This window comes from Chiloscyllium punctatum, chromosome 26 (genome assembly GCF_047496795.1).
Source record: "Chiloscyllium punctatum isolate Juve2018m chromosome 26, sChiPun1.3, whole genome shotgun sequence".
Lineage (NCBI taxonomy): Eukaryota > Metazoa > Chordata > Chondrichthyes > Orectolobiformes > Hemiscylliidae > Chiloscyllium > Chiloscyllium punctatum.
Window position 1 is genome coordinate 37,153,527 of NC_092764.1, and position 20,650 is coordinate 37,174,176.

General features: G+C 38.3%; 1 protein-coding gene across 5 annotated transcripts in view; it reads left to right on the top strand.

The window, feature by feature from the left end:
• ankrd27 (ankyrin repeat domain 27 (VPS9 domain)) overlaps positions 1 to 20,650 on the top strand; it is a 95,397-nt gene that overhangs the window by 13,047 nt on the left and 61,700 nt on the right. For all 5 annotated transcript variants that reach the window (XM_072596153.1, XM_072596149.1, XM_072596151.1 and 2 more), the window contains 8 exons: positions 255 to 374; positions 1,123 to 1,279; positions 3,713 to 3,867; positions 6,676 to 6,735; positions 6,849 to 6,902; positions 7,007 to 7,072; positions 7,335 to 7,411; positions 11,084 to 11,205. In XM_072596153.1, the coding sequence (XP_072452254.1) occupies positions 255 to 374; positions 1,123 to 1,279; positions 3,713 to 3,867; positions 6,676 to 6,735; positions 6,849 to 6,902; positions 7,007 to 7,072; positions 7,335 to 7,411; positions 11,084 to 11,205 (811 nt within the window). The remainder of the gene's footprint in view (positions 1 to 254; positions 375 to 1,122; positions 1,280 to 3,712; positions 3,868 to 6,675; positions 6,736 to 6,848; positions 6,903 to 7,006; positions 7,073 to 7,334; positions 7,412 to 11,083; positions 11,206 to 20,650) is intronic.

The following is a 20,650-nucleotide window of genomic DNA, read 5'->3' on the forward strand; positions in this document are numbered from 1 at the left end:
TGGTGCTGTGAGGCAGCAGTGCTAACCACCGTGCCGTTCTTATTTGTGTGTTATGCGGATAGCATGATACAATGGAAAATAATTTAATTCCATGACCATGAGGTACTGAACATCGTGACTTGTCTGCATTTTGAAGGAAAGTTAACAGATTATTTTTAATGCGCATAGCCTGCTCTCCCTAGATATTTTTGTTCTATAAGTGATCTGTTCAAGGCTTCCTTCACTGGTATAATAGAACTTCCATATTGATTTAGGTATTGGTGCCATGCAGAGGCAGTTTGTCACAAGGCAGTATTGCTGCTGCCCACTTTGAATCTTACATTTTACAGCCTATGGATGATAGTGGGAATAGTTATCGAACATTAAATGGAAAGGTAAGTGGTTCTTTTAATATGCTGTACTCATTTTCCTTTCCTATTAACTTTTGCTATAAATAGCTTAATTCAGAATGCAAGATTGTTTTTGCAGTGTCTTATTTTCCTTGCATACTTAGGTAACAGAAAATACACCTACATGAAATTTACTGAGTAATGATAGAAACAACTATTTCCCTTGATCTGCAGTATAAATTTAGACTAATGGAAGTATGGTTGTCAAGAACAGCAATTTTTAAAAAGTTTAGTTTTTCTCTCCTGTTGGTTTTCAAATCTGTCCATGGTTAATTTCACCTTTTCTTTGCAATCTTGATACGTGCTATCCTCTATTTGTACTTCTGTAGCCCCTAATTTTCATTACTTTACAATTGGTGGCTGTGCCTTCAGGCCTTAAGCTCTAGCATACCTTCCTTACATGTCTCCACCTATTTTTATCTTGCTCTCCTCCTTTAAAATATGCTCACTAAACCTACTTCTTGGATCATGTTTCTCGTACCTGACTGAATATCCCCTAAATGGGCTCAGTGTAAACTTTTCATAAATCTTCCTGCAAAGTGCTTTGGGATGTTGCATTATATTAAAGGTATCATTTAAATACAAGTTATTGTTGTTGATATGGTTATTGTGTTCTGATGGTGCATGTGAATATTGTTGGTAACTTTGCAAGTTTCCTATTTTTTGCTATTTAAGCATCATTTTTGTTTCCCCTGCCTCCCCACGGCAACCACTAAACAATTTGCAATACCAGGAAGTAACCATCAGAGGAAACCTCATTAGTTTGGGTGTTGGATTTAGCTCACCATGTGCAATAAGAATCCTTTTTGAAGAAACTTTTTACACTGAGAAAGAACAAAGTTTCAGTATCTTGTGTATTGCCGGACCATTGGAAAAGGGTTCCAGTGCCGGTAAGTTAAGAGAATCTTATACCTTGTCTATTTTAAGTTCATAAATGATCATATTAGAGTCATAGGATCATACAACATGGAAACAGACCCTTTGGTTCAACTTGTCCGGACATCCCAATCTGACCTATTCCCATTTGCCAGCATTTAGCCCATATTACTCTTAACCTGTTGCCATGCAGAAAGGCATGCAAGTAATTTGTTTTGTCTAAAATATTGTTCGTCTCTTCCTCTATATTTCCTTTTGCAGCATAAAATTATTGCTATGTTGACTTACAAAATTTGAAAAACCATTTTTTGATTACAAATGAGTTTTTGCATGTTGATTTGACTGAGTTAAAGTACTTTCCTGATCAATACTAAGTTGTGAACATTTTAAAGTTTATTCTTTCCATTTGAAGATGCTAGCTGCAAGATAAGGAGCATAATAGGAAATAACCTGCCTTTTGAAGCGTTTCTGACAGCTATACAAATCCCACACATGCTGAATAGGACTCTGAAATTTGCAGTTTGGAAACAGTAACATACTACTTGTTGTAGCCTGAGCTGTTTCTCCGGGACAATGTTGCTTACCTCATGTAACAGTTCTTCCTCGTTTTTGGGATGAGTGGGTTGTAACCTCTGAAGAGAACTTGATTGATAGTACTATATTGATCTCAATACTTCAAGAAACTGAGAACATGTGGAAAACCTCGAAGGGTGAGGGAAGTTGTTTGCCACTTTGGCCAGATCAGATCCAAGCCAGTCAGTCTAACAGAAGCCAAGACCCCTTTCTTTGTGGATAGAGTTTAACTGCTCAGTCATACAGATTGTTTCACACAATAGTCCTACTTGTTTTCCTCCTTTTTTAAATAGTTTTTTTTATCAACTTGTTCAGATATTTTTTGACATACCTGTGGAGTGGGTGTGGCTTGAACCTAGGCTTTCTGGCTCAGAAGTAGAGGCGCTAATACTTCTCCGCAATAACCATTAGTGGTCGTGATCGTGTCCTCCTTGTGAATGAAGAGGCCTCAGTTCAACTCCCACCTGAGCTGTATAATTACATCACTGAACAAGTTGTTCAAAAAATGAGACATTTTGAACAAACAATTCTTCAACAGAATATTAAATACGTAACTTCATAATCCATGCTTTTAACTGATCAAGTTATTTTTCATTTTCCATATATTATAGTCACCAATCCATTTTCCTTTTTTTAAGAAAGGATGTTTTTAATCTCAAGAAGATACAAGCAAAATATTTACTTTTTCAATTTCTTGTTACATTTCATTGCAGGACTTCCAAGAACTTCTATATTATTTGCTTTTTTAGATTGAAACATTTCATCATGCAAAAATGCACTTTTTATGTCAAATGACTTATTCCTGGGGGTATGTTGCTAAATATCTAAGATTTAAGTTTTTTTTGCAGTTGGGGAATCCATTCTATGATCTTGATCACGAAGTTCTATTCAAAAATTTGTGATAAGGGTAATGTGTTCCCTATCTGGCAACTTCCCAGCTCTTCAACTATTTCTTTTTTTTTGGTTTGGCATCATTTTATTAATATATTTAACTTTGTGAAACCACTAAAGTCTTTATACATACCGCAGTATTCCTTGTTTGATCCATAGCCCCTGTTTGCTTTTTCCTATGGGATTTGAGGGGCCATGACAGGAAGGCCTAGGTAGATTGGCATGGAAAATGAGCAGCCATTTGGTTGGGTGCAGGGGTTTAGGTTGGTATATAGGAAGTTGGGGGGGCCATGAGGATTGGTATAACGCACGGAGATAAAGAGGAATGAGATCAAGAGGGATGTTTTATGCTTTATTCTAAACGTTGAACTTAATGCCGGAATTCACATGCAGGCCTCCATCCAGCCTGTCTGGACAAATAGCAGCTTCCTCAGCAGTTCCCAATGTTACCTGGCCTGTCTTTCAAGCCAGTTGAATGGTGTAGATGGAGATGTACATGGGGAGAAGAGAATAGGATATTATTCATTTTAAATGGAGGGAGGCAAAAAGCAATAGTGACAACTTAATTAGAAGTAAGGAATGCCAGGCTAAACCATGATGGAGGGGGTGAAGAATACTAGTTGAATTAAGGGAGAAAGTAAAAATGCCAAGATAAATCAGAAGCTTTGAATGAGGAATGACTGTTAAAAGTTGAATGGATTATTCTTTTCTTTCCCTGATTCTGATCATTTGCAGACAAATTACTTCAGTGGTATCACTGAGCACACTAATTACTATAGTCTTAACAATTGGAGGAATTTGTGGTAACTATGTCTACAACAGTATTCCACTGACGTGCCTCCACTCTCTGAAGTGGAAGCCTCTGCTTAAAGGTTATAGTAACTAAAACACTAAATCTAAATCTAAGTTCAATTAATGCACAATACTATTTATCTTTACAGTTACTGTATACATGTCTGTGCTAAAAATCTTTTTAATTTCAGATGAAAATCCATCTCCCATAGACTCTTACTGTCTGAAAAATTTTGATGATGCTAAAGAATTTTTGGGTCGGCAATTATCCAAAGTTGATAAATACATTGAGTCGTTCCGAATGTCTTTTAAGGAGCTGGAAATGAAAAGTCTGCGACATCATATAGTTAGTAACTGTTACTTTGGGTTGCATTTCCTTGATATTTGGTCTACCTTATTTTGCAGTTAAAGTAAAAAAACAAATTAATTTTGAGGCAAAGGAAATATTTTGTGTATTTTTAACTAATTTTTCTTTATTAGAATGGAGAGTGTCCCTGTCATAAGAATACCTTAAGTTCATCAAAGAAAACATTCTCTTTGTTTTTTTTTTGTTAATCTGTTTTCGGTGTTTTTGTTTTGGTAGCAGTTTGTCACACTCTTAGCTTTCTGTGCCCTACTTCCTTTATATTTTTTTATATTGCTGTGTTCTCTTCCTCTAATTGGCACCTGTGCCCCCTCTGACTCTTCAAGATTCTGGCCTTCTCCCCTGTGCAAACACCAGCTGGCTCAATATTTTGAAATGGAAGGAATTTGTGGTTGGATGTATTATGTGTGGGGTATGGGTGAGAAGGATGGAATGAACTGTGCAGAAATGACCTAAAACCCAGAAAGAATCATCTTTCCTTGAATTGACTGAGATAATGGTGCGGAAATTAAGTATACTGCACAGTCTACATTAAGCTAAAGCAACATATCCAGTTTTTATCCATACTTTAAAAAGAGGATGTAGCCTTCAAGTAAAACAAAAATGTAAATAAAATAATGAAGAGTGAAAATGAAGAATTGCAACTGATTTAAGTTTTATTCTTGGCATATTTGAGTGGGTTTTGCCATTGGGCAGTTGGAATGGGACATGACGTTGTGGATTAGCATCCCAAGTAACCATTGCCCTCATTGAAAATGGAAAAGCTTATTATCTAACATCTGACAGCAAGTTTTACCAACTGTTATCAGTTAACATTCAAATACAAAAATGAAATACTGCAAATGTTGAAAGTTGAAATTAAAAGTAGCAATGTTGGAAAATACTTAGCAGGCCAGCCAAAATCTTTAGAGAGAGAAACAGAGTTAACAGTTCACTGACTTTGTTTGATCTGGAAAGCTTTAAGAGTAAACAGGTTTGAATGTGATTGATCTCTACTTCCTCCTGAGGCCTTCAACATCAAAGATACAAGTCTTCAGCCACTTCAGCTAATTCCCCATGATATCAAAAAATGGTTGAGGGCACTAGATATGGTAAAGGCTATAGTCTTTGACAACATAATAGCAACTGCACTGAATCCTTGGGCTCCAAAACTCAGTAAGCCCTGAGCCAGTTGTTCAATGCAGCTGTAACCCAGGCACATGCCCAACTCTAGAATTTTCTAGCAATGTCCTGGACTTAAAAAAAAAGGTTAATTGTCACCCCATCGGTCTATTCTAGATCATCTGCAAAACAATGGATACTAGCTTCAATAGTTTTAGCAAGAAACATTTAAACAGTAGTAAATCTCTCACTGAAGCTCAATCTATATGCTGCTGGGATCAATACATGTCTGACCCCACTTAAAAGTGGGCAAAAGTGTTGTAATGAGAGTGACTGCCCTCTTGCGTCAAGGCTGAATTTGTCAGAGTATGGTATTTGGGATCTGGAGAAAAATTGAAATCCACAGGAATTGGGAGCAACCAATCTACGGTGGGAGTCATAGCTAGCTCAAGGCAAGATAGTTATAGTTGGGAGAGGCCAGATATTGCTTCAGGAGGTCCAACCATCTTAAGATCCTTCCCTCTGCCATAATGTCAGAATTGGGAATGGTCACTTAATGTTCAACACCATTCTTCACATAGTGGTTAATGTCCAAATGCAGCAAGACCTGGACAACATCCAGGCTTGGGCTGATAATAGGTAAGAAATATTCATGACACATAGGGGCCAGGTAATGACCATCTCCAACAAAGGACAATATAATCATCCAATAATATTCAATTGCATTTTGCTCACTGAATGCCCCACTGTCAACATCTTGAGTACATTGCACAGAAACTATTGTAGACACACCATTCGCAGACCTATGTTTGTAAAAGCAAGTCAGAAGGTTAAAAAAAATCTGCAGTGGGTAACTTACCTCCTGACTTCTCAGTTGATGTCCACTTGTGTCTACAAGGCATAAGTCAGCAATATGATAGAATACTCTCCTTACCTGGATGAATGTAACTCCAACAAATGATCAATGCCAGACCGGACAAAGCAGCTGAAGTAGTTCCAGTATGTCATTCAAATCTTAATGCATTTCAATTACTCAACTAGATTACGTTGTAAGTAATAACTATGTAATCTTGTTTACTTTTAATTTTGATCCTTCAGTTTGAAGTATTCATTTTTGTTTTTCAAATATTTTGTTGAAGGGAATATCTCTCTTTAGTGGCCATGATGACAGAAGGATAGATTTTAAATTTATTGTATTTATGATCTCAACTTTTTTACATAGCCAACTGTTGTTTTGATGTAAATTACTGGCAAAATATGATGTGTTCAGATTTATGATATTACTGCAGAACTTAGAGTAAATAACTCTATCGTAGCACATTACAATGAAACTGAATACACAACAATAATTTGACCAGTGTTTGAAATTACAATATTTTTAATTGCTTGAATGCTGTGCAAAACATTGGGAATAACCTCCTGAGAGGTTGAAAAGTATAAATTAACTGGGCTACAAGTCAGTCTTCTATCCTCCAGTATTGTGATTACAGTGGAGCATTTTCTACCACTCTTTGAGCTAAATGTTGAAAAAATATAGTGAACAGATTAAGATTACACTCATTGAGTAGTTTAATTTGATTGGGTTATGTAACTCTGTACTGTTACTTAAAACTGATGGCATCAAATAGCTGTAATAGGATGTAAACTTTGCACTTTTTTTTTGTTTTGGATTTTTTTTTTGCAATACAGGATGAAGTTAATGCACTCTATACAAAATGTCTTCAATACCTCCTGAGAGATTCACGATTAGTAAGTTGTTATTCTGTGTCTTTGCCCTGTTGAGAATGTTTTTAACAAAATGGTGTTGAACTGCTCATTAGCAACTGACAAGCATATTCTTTGTGGCTGTCTGTCCTGTATAGAAAATCCTGATCAAGCAGGAGGTGCAAATGGCATTGGTGAAACAAGCTGTTGAAGTATGTAAACAGGTTCTTCATTAGTCTTTACCAAATTATGAAAGCTAATTTCTAATGTTGAGTAAAATGCTGAGTCTGTTACATGTTTAAAATTAACCCTGCAGATGTATGTACTTCATGGTATCCATGATCAAATATTCAAAAGTGTGGGGACTATAGAGGCCAGTCAGGTATGACCCACTTGATTTTCTATTGTCCTTCTGTTATTGCAGTTAACTTGATAAATATGAAACCTTTTTTTTTGTTTCAGTACAGTTTCAAAAGCCTCTTCATATTATTGGTAAAAATTTCCTTTCAACAAACTTTCAAGCTAAAAGTGCACAGTTTATTTTTAAACTGAACAATATGTTTGTAACTGTTAGCATTCTTAATGCCTGAAGTGAAGTTAATGTTACTATTCCTTACTGATTTGTGCTGCCTGGTTATTTGAAGGATGCTGCTTTTAACAAAAAAACCCGAGGTTTGCAAGACCTTCAGCTGAAAGATTTGGGAATCCAGTCACAATTCAGGTGAGTTTATTGCTGCTCTAAATGCATACTAAAAGGATGCAAAATCTTAGTCTCTGAACATTTTTATGAATAATATTAAGGGTGAAACTGGCGATATTTTGGTGTTGCATTCTAGTCAGCTTTACTTTTGGCTCTACTTAAATACTCAGTGCAGTACAAATGTTTTTTATTTGGAAACAGTTACTTGCTATTAATAATTGTACATTTTTTGTCAACTATTTAAAAATCTAGGCTGCTTTCAGCCTTAAGAGCCCATGCTGAACGTAGCTCAAAACTGAGAATCCCTTCTTTTTATACCAGTTGAATGAATAGGTGTTAAGTTATGTTTTGACAGATGTGTTTCTGATATTAAATCATCTTCTGAAAGGGTAACCCTTTCTCTCCAGGAGAGAGTGAGGGCTAGAGATCAGAGTCAACAGTGGGGTGCAGGAAAAACACAGCAGGTCAGGCAGCATTCCAGGAGCAGGAGAATCCATGTTTTGGGCAAAAGCCCTTAATCGGGCTTTTCCCTGAAACATCAATTCTCCTGCTCCTTGGATGCTGCCTGACCAATTGTTTCTCTCTGCTCATGGTGCTGAACCTGCTGACTATTCTCAGTCCTTTGTTTGTTTGAATTTTGGCAGATATTCACCTTGTATTCCTGTGACATCCTAAAAAAAATAATTGATATTTTAACAAAAGTAAACATGGTGGTCTGCTGAATAGTGCCTGAGAGTGAATTGTCTGTGTAGCGCTCCTGTGCTTTTGATTTCTGATGTGTTGTCATGAGGCAGTGTCAGTTGCCAAAGTATTCGCCTAAACTTCAACACTAGCATTGACCAGAAAGATCTCCTATCTTAGTTGTGCAAGAAAATGGAGGTTAAAAAGAAAATTAAGTTCTGAAATAACCAATCAAATGTTTTCTATTGATGGAAGTTAGTTACCTCAGTTCCAGGACACTCTTGCAGGAATTCTTTTAGGGTAGTGTCCTAGATGCCACCATCTTGAGCAGCTTCATCAATAAGTGTGCAAGCAATGAATATTCCTAATGTTCAGCACCATTCATGACTCTTCAGGTACTGAAGCAGTCAATGTTCAAAGCAGCAAGACCTGAGCAATATCTAAACTTGAGGCAAGTAAGAACTGTTCATTAACGTTCACTCCACACAAGTGCCAGACAGTGACGATCTCCATCAACAGAGAATCCAACCATTTCTCCACAACATTGGATGACTTTATTATTGTTGAATCCTCTAGTCTCTACATCCTGTGGTTTACTCTTGATGAAAAACTGAACTGGATAGCTATATGAATATAGTGACTTGCCTTGGTAGTCAGACTTGGAATTCTGTTGTGAGCAACTTGACTCTCCAAAAACTGTCTGCCATCTGTAAACTGTAAGTCAGAACTGTGATGGGAAATCCTCCCTGTTGAACAACTGCAACAACTTAGCATCACCCAGGACAAAACATTCTGCCAATTGCTATCACTTACAAAATGTGCCAAAGTTGTTTCAATAGCACTTGCCACACCCACAATCTGGACCATCTCAAAGGATGTAGCAGCAGATAAATGGGATCACCACCACCTGTAAGTTTCCCACCAAGCCATACACCATCCTGCTTTGTGACCATAGTCATTTTGTTTTTTCAGTCTCTGGATTTAAATCCTGGAACTCCACTTCTAACGGCACTGAGGGTGTACTTAGAACACATGGACTGCAGGAGTTCAAGAAGGTGATTGATGACTACGTTCTTCTGATGCTGTCTGACCTGCTGTGCTTTTCCAGCACCGCAGTCTCTACTCTGATCTCCACCATTTGCAGCCCTCACTGTCTCCCACTATATTCTTCAGAACAACGCACCACAACAACAAGATGGACAGTGTTTTCTCTCACTGGGTGTATCCTTGTGTTGTTTGTCTCACCACTATATGGGGTCAGGTTGACACCACAACACTCAAGATATGGCCAGCTTGGTCAGTAAAGACCGTACAAAGTTGCTCTTGATTGACATTTTAAATTTCTCCAAGCCAAAAATTTGCTCTTTGTGCTGCTTGCTTTTTTTGTTTGACACGGAAAAATAGTAATTACCATCGACCATATTTGAGCTGATTGATCACTTGGGTGGTTTCTTGGTCATGTTTCACCATAAGTCATGTGACTCTGGATCTCTCGGGTCTATGTTGAGGAATCCCCCTGTCAGTTGTGCATTTCTAGTGGGTCTGTATTGCCAGTGGAACCAGACACACTCCACAAAGTTGGAATCTGGGATTTGAATTTAGTCAAATTGTATAGTTTGCTGAGTATGACCTGTTCAGGCTGTTGTTTGACTTGAATTTCAGACAATGTTCCCAAAGGCTCCAGAAATTGATGAAAGCCTGGATGTTTCTCTGTCATATTTTGTGGATCACCTGGGTCAATGCCAGATGATCCTTCCTATTTGATTGTAGATTTTGTTTCTAACCAGTCTGTTCACTGATGTGATAACTCTGGAGCAGATGGATCTTGAATGCAGGTTTTTTTTTTGGCTTAAAAATAAATACTATCTCTGTTTTATGTCACAGTCTGATATATTGGTTGCTTTATAGGCTATTTCAAAAAGCAATTTGGAATCATTGCTGAAGGCCAAATCAGGTAACCATAGACTTCTTTCTTTGCGGGACACTAGTGAACCAGGTGATTTTTACAAGCCTAGTACTTTCATGTTGATTGGTATAGATACCTTTTGTAAAATTCCAAATTTATTTTCTCAACTGAATTTAAATCACCCAACTGCCAAATGGTGGGCTACTGAACCTGCTCCAGGTTATTTATCGTTCTGTCCAGTTGTCTCGCTGTAATCCAGTGTGTAGCCTCACTCAGGTTATCACCTGATGCATAGGTATGTTGCATGCATTGCTTGGCATATTCTGCTACACTACTCATGAAACTGTTGGTCTTTTGACTTTGAATAATAGTTGGAATCTAGGTTTGTAAATGGACCTTTGTTGGACTTGCCCAACTTTTGTTCTATTTTTGAAAAGTGGTAAGTATTTAGTGAAGAAGTTAGTTTCAGACCAGATGTAAACTGTGGCACAGTTAAGTGCTGCATAAAAGTGAAATAATTGGCACCTGGTACAGTTGGACATGGGTTGTAACTTTGATTGGAGGCCAATGGAAATATATTGTCTGTGATTGCTGTTTGCAAAGAATCATGTTTTGCAGATTAGTGCTTGAACTGGTGTTATAAAATAATAATTTTGTTACTCGTGTTCATGTAAAATTCCATTGTCCCAAGATTTTAACAGCATGTTAAAATAATGCATTAGTTATTAGTAACAATGTGTGTTTTTAGTTTGAAAGGGTAGTTTCATTACCTGTAGGAAAATTTTGTGTCCTTCGACTGCAGTATAAGATGCTGACCAGCCTATCATTGCAGTTGACTTTGCTTAAAAATGCTGGTAAGTTTTAGTTGCTTAAAGTAGCGCAGTCTTGGTTGCTTAGTTTTTGATTTGCATAATGGTACATTCACCTGTTAAGTGAATGTAGTGAGGGTGTTAATGTGAACCAAAATTGAATTTTAATATTATACTCCTTAGTGATGGTAATATTATTATTCTTCTGTGTATTTTGACCAATCTATTATTATAATATTGTGGCAATTTTGTTAACAAAACACTGTTCTAACCTGATGATGATGTTTCATATTTCAGTATTAATATACCTCGTGCCAAACGGGAGTTGAGTCAGCTGAACCAGTGTACTAGCCCACAGCTTAAGCTGATCTGCTTACGAAATGTGGTCCACGCGATCATGCAATCACCAAGCCAACGAGGTCAGTACTTAAGGAATAGTTGGAAAAAAATGATAAAGTTTAGCTTTATATTCTCTGTGTGCATATTTGGATAATCTATTATGACACTAACAGAGAATGTAGTGTTTGAAGCACAGTTAGACTTGGTTGCTCCGGTCCCATGTGGCTAATCCACCTAACCTGTGCATCCTGAGACACTAAAGGTAATTTAGCGTGGCCAATCCACTTAACCTACGCATCTTTGGAGACACAGGGCAAATGTGAAAACTCCACACACAGTTGTTCCAGGGTTGAGTTGAACTCTGATCTCAGATTAGATTAGATTCCCTGCAGTGTGTAAACAGGCCCTTTGGCCCAACCGGTCCACACTGACCCTTCAGTGAGTAACCTACCCAGACCCCTTTCTCTCTGACGCTGTGAGGCAGCAGTGCTAAGCACTGAGCCATCGTGCCAGTCACCCTCTTGGACATCCACCTTTTAAATGTGCTTAGCAAAGCCTTCTTTGGCTGGTTTGGTTCCCTCCTTCTGCTTTGTGCTATCCACTCTATTGCCATTCTGGAGGAAATGTATGCCTGGACAATGCAGGACATTGGTCAATTTTTCATCATACTGTCCTGCAGGTGCTGCTGACCTGTTCACTGCAGCATTTCCTTAGTGGTGATGCTGTCTTTCCATGCAGTACCAGAGAATGGTGAGTTTTGAAGAGCAGTTTGAGACAGGACAGCGCCTCAGTCTGTGCACCAACTGTGTACTGAGAAAAATCTAAGTGTGATGTCACAGGGAAGCGGGTCAGTGATTGTTAGCCGGGTGAATATTTTGCTCCTCTATCTTTCAAAACTCAATTTATTAGTGAATATAAAGTTTACTTGCAGGAGTACAGCTTATTGGGGCTTATTAATTATAAATTGCCATATATACTTGTGTATATGTCGATCTCATGTATAAGTTCATCCCTTTATTTTGGCCAAAAAAAATCTGGTATTTTCCATAAACCTTGTGTACGTCGACCCTAGTTTTTCAGGGGTCTCTTCCAGACCATATATGCAGCCTTAAAGTACGTGATTTGCACATTTTTGATTCAAACGCAATACCTGCGTCATCACTTGTTACGCGCACCAGTATATATTTGCCCACTGTGATTTTCAAATTTGGCTCATTTGTTCATTTTTTTTGACTTGTGGCAAGTGTGAATTTCATGTCCTCAAACAATACCTCATGTATAAGTTGATCCCCTAATTTCAGCTTTTAAAAAATGGCCTTCGAATCTTGACCGAAACGAGTAGAAAAATGAATGAATTAGTGCAGTAAAAATGGCAGGATAGACTGCACAATAAGAGAGCTGCAGGATGCCAGTGAGATTCATGACAAACACACATGCAGCTCAGAGTTTTGATCAGATTGAATGAGCCACTGACCCTCTTGTATCAGCAAGGGGGTAGAATTATCTGGTCACTTGTTCCAGGAGGCAATCCCATGATTGTCTGATTTAGGCAAGGATAGGAATGAGTGACTGCAAGTGAGGCAGATCTAGATGACTGAAATGGAGGAGATTCAGCCCTTGCCATTGTCCTGCAGGTTTGAGATTCTGGAGGTTATATGAACAAAAGTAGGGGTGCAGGATAGATGAGCAAACTGATTGTGCCACTGTGATACAGGAAACTATTTAAGTATGGGGAGTAAATGTGAATATGGTTGTAGGTGGACAAAATTATTGTCAAAAGGGTTGACTCGGTTCTCCACACCCAGCAGGGAGGCCATATTGCTTGCGTAGGACATTTTCTGGACTTTCGGACATCTGCACTGCGCTGGTGAGAAATTTGAGAGAGTGAGGTTTCATTTTGTGATTGCCCACATTGGTACCAATGATAAAATAGGGCTAGGAAAAACATTCAACTTAGACACCACTAGCAGCATGGGGCTAAATGGAAAAATCAGAATCCCTGCGGATTCTTACCTGAGTTCAGAACAATTTAGAAGAAGGTAAACAGTGTTGAAGGTAAATATAAGGCTCAAAGAATAATATGGTTTTAATTCATGTGGCATTTACACTAGTACTGGAAAAATTTGCAGCTGTGTTCCTTTTATGATCTTTCCTGGAATATGATAGGCTCTGAGTAGTACAACTAGGGTGGTAGAGTGGGTTTTAATCTAATTAATTGGAGGTGAGGCAACCTATAAGGATGAGGTAAAAATGCAGGTTGGAAAGTATGGAAAAGGAGAATCACAGCATAAGTGAAAGATGTACAACGTACAATCCAAGTGTTTGTCAGCAGATAAGGCTGGATGTTACAAAAATAACAAAGTTGGAGCTAAAGAATTTGTGTGTGGCATTCAAAACGAAGCTGGTGCACTGACAGCTCCAGTAGAAACGACTGTACTGAATGTGATATCCATTACTGAGACATGGCCTAAGGGTAGGACCGAAATATTGAAGAATACATGACATTTTGGAAAGATTGGGGAGCTTTGAAAAGGTGGAGGAACAACTCCTTTTACTGTGTATAACTAGGAAATGAACTTGGTTCTGACAGTCAAGATATATAATTAATTTGGTTGGGGATAAATCATGAAGGTAGAATGTCACTTGAGAGTAGTTTATAGGTTCCTTTATGGTAACCACACTGTAGAATGGGTATATGAGGAGCAATAATGCAGGTTTGTTAGAAAGTTACTGAGATAGACATAGGTGACTTTAATCTCCATATAGGTTGGACGAATCAGATTGGCGGAGGTAATCTGGAGTTGAGTTCATTGTACTGCTCCAAGAAATGATCTGAAAACACTTTCTGGAGCCAAGAAAGCAGGTGATTTAATCTGGTAATCATTAAATATCACAGCACCAGGTTATTGTCCAACAGGTTTATTTGGAAGTACTAGCTTTCGGAGCGCTGCTCCTTTGGGCAGATACCTGATGAAGGAACAGTGCTGAGAAAGCTAGTTAACCAAAAAATTCTGGAGAAAGATTTTACAGTTTTAACCAAGTTACTAGAAATCATTGAGACTTTGTAAGTACAATGTTGCTTTGCTGAAGCAGTGGAGGAGGATTGCTAAACTCATTAGCACCATGAATATGTTCAGAGCAGTTTTGCTCAGAGACCGCCTGTTAATTGCTTTTTCAATCAAGATCAGTTGTGGGTCAAGAATTCTCAGCATGGCAAATTCTAATTGGCTCCTGGGAGGTGTACAGCCCATGTGTGAACAATATAGGGATAGAAAACTCAGGTTCTTAAAAAAAACAGCATCATTCCCTCCTGACAGACACAGTAAAAAGAATTGGCTGATAGCTAGCTGTTCTTGTTGCTATTTGTCTGTATGCTGTGGCCTCGAACCCATGACTGACAGACTGAACAATTAGTATGACATCCCCAATTCATGCAGTGAGAAACTTAGAAGAAGCAACATGACACCTCATTGAAACCTAGTGCTATTGAACTGTGTTCTCCTAACATATTTGTCCATTCATTTGTTTGTGAGTGTAGGGGTTTAGGAAGCGATACAGTTCAAGTTAGATTTATAAAGCTGATAATTCATTTTTAAAAAATTTCCCTTAGAACTGATTTATCTGTGATGCAGTCATTGCTAGTTGAGTATAGAAACTTGGTCAGTTTTTTTATCCTGTTAATCTGAGTACACCAGCAAGAAAATTATTTCAAGTGATTTGCTTAAATCTGTAACTTTTTTTTGTGATGACTGAAGAGGTGTGGGGCTTGAGCGGAGGAACTCTTTTTTTTTTCCCAAGTGGGACCTGTCAAGGAGCTTGCAGGATTTGATTGGAGTAGTTTGTCTGCAGGTAAAGGGACCTCTGGCAAGTGGGAAGCCGTTAAGTGAGATAGCTGGAGTTCAAGGTCTGTATGTTTGTGAGGGTGAAAGGTAAGAATAGGGAACCCTGGATGACGAAAGGAGGGATGTTGAGGTTTCGACCAGTTAAAAGGTATGGCTCAAGTACAGGCAGCTGGGATCAGGGAATCCCTGAAGGTATACAGCGAATACAGGAGGTTACTGAAGAAGAAAATCAGGAGGGCAAAACGGGGTCATGAGATAGCCTTGGCTGAGAAGATTAGGGTGAATCCAAAGTGGACCTGTATATCTAGAACTGCAGGAAATGGGCAAGCTTCAATGAATATTTTTCCTCTGTGTTTACCATGGAGAAAGACGTGAAGAATTGGGAATTTAGGGAAGTTAGTCTGGGGGGGAAAGGGTGGTGGGGAGGTGATGGTGATATCTTGGGGGCAGTCCATATGACCATAGAAGTGTGGTTGGATGTATTAGAATGTATGAAGGTGGATAAATCTCCTGGTCCTTACCAGATCTGTCCAAAAAGACTACGAGACCAGAAAAGAAATTGGGTTTGGGGGATATGCTGGCTGATATTTTTGCATCATTGTTAGCCACGAGTGAGTTCCCGGAAGACTGGAAGGTAGCGAGTGTTGTGCCATTTTTCAAGAAGGGATGCAAAGGGAAGGCTGGGAATTATAGATGACTAAGTTAACATCTGTGGTGGATAAGTTATTTGGCAAGATTCTGAGGGATAAGGTAGACATGCATTTGGAAAGACAGGGATTGATTCAGAGTAATCAGCATGGCTTTGAGTGGGTGATTTTGTCTCATAAATTTACTAGAGTTCTTTGAAGTGACTAGGACAGGGCAGTAGATGTAGTCTGTATGTATTTCAGTGAGGCCTTTGATAAGGTTCCACATGGTAGGCTGCTCAGGATGGTTATATTGCATGGAATCCAGGGCGAGCTGGCAAACTACATACAAAATTCACTTGATGGCAGGAAGCAGAGGGTAATAGGATGCAATTCAGACTGGAGTTCTGTGATTAGTGGAGTGCCTCAGGTCTGTGCTGGGCCCATTACTGTTTTTATCAGTATCAATGATTTGGATAAGAATGTACAAGTTATGATTAGCAGGTTTACTAAAATAGGTGATATCGGAGACAGTGATGAAGGCTAGCAAAAATTGCAGCAGGACCTTGATCAGTTAGGGAAGTGGGCTGAGAAATAGCAAATGGAGTTTAATAAGTGTGAGATCTTGCATTTTGGAAAGTCAAATAAAAGTTTCATAGTGAATGGTAGGACCTTTTTAAAGTGTGAAGTGGAACAGGTTTTTTGGAGTTCAAGTTCCCAGTTCTGTGAAATTGGAGTCACAGGTAGACAGGGCAGTGAAGGAGGCTTTTGGTACACTGGCCTTAATGGGTCAAAGTATTGAGTACAGAAGTTGGCAAGTTAGATTGCATTTGTATAGGATGTTGCTGAGGCTGTGCTTAGAGTATTGTATTCAGTTTTGGTCACCCTATAGGAAGGATGTTATTAAATTGGAAAGAGTGCACAGGAAGTTTACAAGGATGTCGCCTGGACTCAATGGTCTGCGTTATGGGGAGAGGTTGATTGAGCTAGGACAATTTTCTTTAGAATGTAGTAGACTGATGGGGGGAATCTTATAGACATGTATAAGATCATGAGAGGCATGGATAGGGTGAATGTGCTCACACTTTTTTTTTCCCCCGGGGTTGGGGAATCCAGGACTAGAGGGAATCAGTTTTAAGGTTAGAAGGGAAAGAATAAAAAGGAACCTGAGGAGCAACTGCATTACACAGAGGGTGATAGGCATATGGAATGAGCTGCCAACGGAAGTAGTTGAGGATGGTACACGAACAACATTTTAAAAGGCATTTGGACAAATACGTGAATAGGGACTGGATTATCAGTATATAGGCCAAGAGCAGAGAAATTGGGTGAGTATGAAAGGACATTCTGGTTGGCATGGAGCAGTTTGGCCAAAGGGCCTATCTCCATGCTGTTTGATTTTATGGCAATCTGGTAATCAAGATCTCCTAGCTAGCCCTGGCCATGACACCATTTTTATTTTCAGTTTGAGGAAGTGAAGAGAGTCTAGAACTAGTGCTTTATATGTTAAAAATGGATAGTTATACAAGTATGAAACTGGAAATGGCTAAAATGAATTGGGAAATTAGTTTAATGAATAGATCAGTCATGCTGCCATGGCATACATTTTCTTTGCTTCACCACATTCAGCAAAAATACATTCCAGAGAGAAGCAAGCATTGTCTGAAGGTAACTAAGGAATTTAAAACTGGGATCAGTTTGAAAGAAAATATGTACAATTCCACAAAAGATGAATGGCTTGTCAAAAGATTAGACCTAATATTAAAAACAAGTATGATTTAAGAATAATGAAGGAGAAATGAGAGAAAGCTATTTAAAAGTTCAACAAAAGATAGTGAGAGCTTTCCCAGATATTTAAAAAGGGAAAGGGTGAGTGAGTGTTGGTCTTTTGAGAGTGAATGTCTGGAAATTAATAATGGAACATAAAGAAGTGACAAACCAGTTGTACAGATATCTTACATTGCTGTACCCTTAACAGTGAAGATCAATCATCCAGAAATGATTGCATATCAAAAGGCAAAGGGGAAGGAGGAAATTATAATTACCTGGAAAAAGTTACTGAGAACACTGTTTGAAATAAAAACTGACAAATCCACAGGACCTCATGGACTTCAGCCTATCCTGTTCAAAGAAGTGAATGCGAAGAGAGTAGATGCATTAGTTACAATTTCCCAAAATTCCTGTTTTCTTAAATATCCATTCTGATTGGAAAATCGCAAATGTAACTTTTGTGTTCAAGATAGGAAAATTAGAGAATGCAGATGTGTTAGCTTAACGTTTTGTCATAGCAAAAAAAACTATAAGGATGTTATAATAGGGAACTTACGAAAACCTCAATGAAATTAGGCAAAGTCAGTGCGGCTTTGTAAAAAGGAAATTGTAAATGACTGACTTATTAGGGTTCTGTTATTTTTGAGGAAGTAAAGAAGACCCTGTATCTGAGGTGTATGTGGATTTCCAATAGATAGTGTCACATTAATGTTTACTTTAGGAAATAGTGCTCATTGGTGTAGTGATACATATTAGCATATCTAGATGATTGCTGAACTAAGAGGTTCTTGCAGCATAATGGTTGTGACCCTACCCATGAGTCAAGAGACTTGGGTTCAAGTCCTAAGTGCTCCAGAGGTGTGTAACAACATCTGAGTAGATTTCTAAAACAAATTGCTTAACTAACAAGTGGGAGAGAATGGGAATAAACCAGTCATTACTAGGTTGATGAACTATAACTAGTAGATAGGAGAAAGTGAGGACTGCAGAGTCAGTGTTGAAATGTGTGGCACTGGAAAAGCACAACAGGTCAGGCAGCATCCAAGGATCAAGAGAGTTGATGTTTCGGGCATAAGCCCTTAATCAGGAATTCCTGACCTGCTTTGCTTTTCCAGTGTTATGCTTCTCCACTATAACTGGTACATTAATCTGAATGTCCGAGATAGGGCCTCAGCTATTTACAATCTACAGCGATGACTTGGATGAAGAACACGTATATAATTGCAAAATTTGTTAGAGACAAAGATCAGGATGTAACCTGTGAAGAGGGCATGAGGAACATAGGTAGTTTGTGATTGAATAAATATCCGGTAGATGGAGTATAATGTGGGAAAGTATAAATTTGGGAATGTGTGCAACATGTAGAATTTACATATGATGTCATATGTAAATGCTGGCACACAAGCACAGTGAAGCATGCACTTAGGAAATGGGCTTCAGTGGTGGCCAGTGAGGACATTGGCTGGGGAGAAAACCCCAGAGGGATGAGGAAGGAACAAACATGCTCAGTGGAAGCTGAGCACCTTGCAACTTGCAATTGCAAAGACCCCAGCATTGTGAATGTCTTCAGTCACAAAAACACCCGCAAAAGGACACCGTATACAGATAGCCAATCTTGTTCAGTGCTATACTACGTAATAGATTAGTTGATGGAGTGTTTTCCTACATGTGTTCAAACTTCTAAAGTTGCTGATGGAGGATAAGGCCATAACCTTGTGTCAGACAAAAATGGCAGTTGCTAGAAAAGCTCAGCCTCAAATTTCAAATCCATTGACAAAAGGGCCAGAAACTGGTCTGTAACAACCTTGTCCTACAGTTTCTCCATTGCAAGTGGCCTTTCTAACTACATCATTGTTGTTTTCTTGAGCTTCAGACAGATCTTGTCTAGTGCAAGATAAAAACTGAAGGAACTGTGGATGTTCTAAGTCAAAAACAAAAAATGGAAGTTGCTGGCAAAGCTCAGCAAGTTTGGCAGCATCTGTGAAGACAAGTCAGAGTTAACGTTTTGGGCCCGGTAACCCTTCTGAGGAAAGGTCACCGGACCCGAGACATTAACTCTGATTTCTCTGCACAGATGCTGCCAAACTTGCTGAGCTTTGCCAGCAACTTCCATTTTTTGTTTTTGACTTAGAACATCCACAGTTCCTTCAGTTTTTATCTTGCATTAGACAAGATCTGTCTGAAGCTCAAGAAAACAACAATGATGTAGTTAGAAAGGCCACTTGCAATGGAGAAACTGTAGGACAAGGTTGTTACAGACCAGTTTCTGGCCCTTTTGTCAATGGATTTGAAATTTGAGAAGTAAAGGCTCCTGAATTTTCAGCAACAATAACATTGGTGATTAATGTCATAAAACAGTCATCCTCTTCTACCGATGACACGTTTTAGCCTCTATATTTGTAAGAAAACAGATTTAGAATATGCCATAATAAATCAGAAGTGGCACAGCCACCAATTTATAACTAATAGGAGGTGGCAATCATGGGTCCCTACCAAGTATTCTTCAGAGCTAGAATCTGCACCTATTTTACACATTAGATATTTCTCCAGCTTTAATAAATACAGCATTTTGAATATGATGTATTTCAAAGACAAAGGAAGAATTGAGATCTCTGTTTAGTCAATAAAATAGTACATTGTGAGGTGTGATCCTGCACTTAACATTACTTAAAAACATTTATGGTTGCATTTGATTCACTTCTATTCAATACCAAAATAATGACCCAAAAACACTTAAATTTAGGCACTTTATAGATGGGTCATTTTTAAGATACAGAAGAACATCAATTCTAATTTGGTGTTTTATGTGCTGCATTTCATTTTAATATAAAAGTACCCCTATGGCAAAATTGATCCTTGTATAATGTGATAACTTGCAGATTTAATACAGATACCTGTAAATTTACATTTACAACAGTCTGCTGTAATGCGAGCAATAAAACATCAGAGCCATACCCATTTCAACAATATAGCCACAATGCTTGATGCATTATTATTGGTGGGGTTAAAAATAATGAATACACAAATCTATAAATGAGATGCATTTAGTTCAAGTCAAATTGTCTGGGGATGATTTAAAATTGATTAAAGGAATGCCAGTAAGTACAGTATTAGAACAAATGTGCTTTTTCCACCAATGGAAAAACTATATTAAATTGGAAAAAGAATATCAGCATGAATTATTTCAAAATTAACATTACTCTAACTTTAAGGTTTATTCCTCAGGATAATAATAGTTAAAGAAGCCATGGTTTCCAATGCTGTGTGGATATTCAGTTGACGGTAAT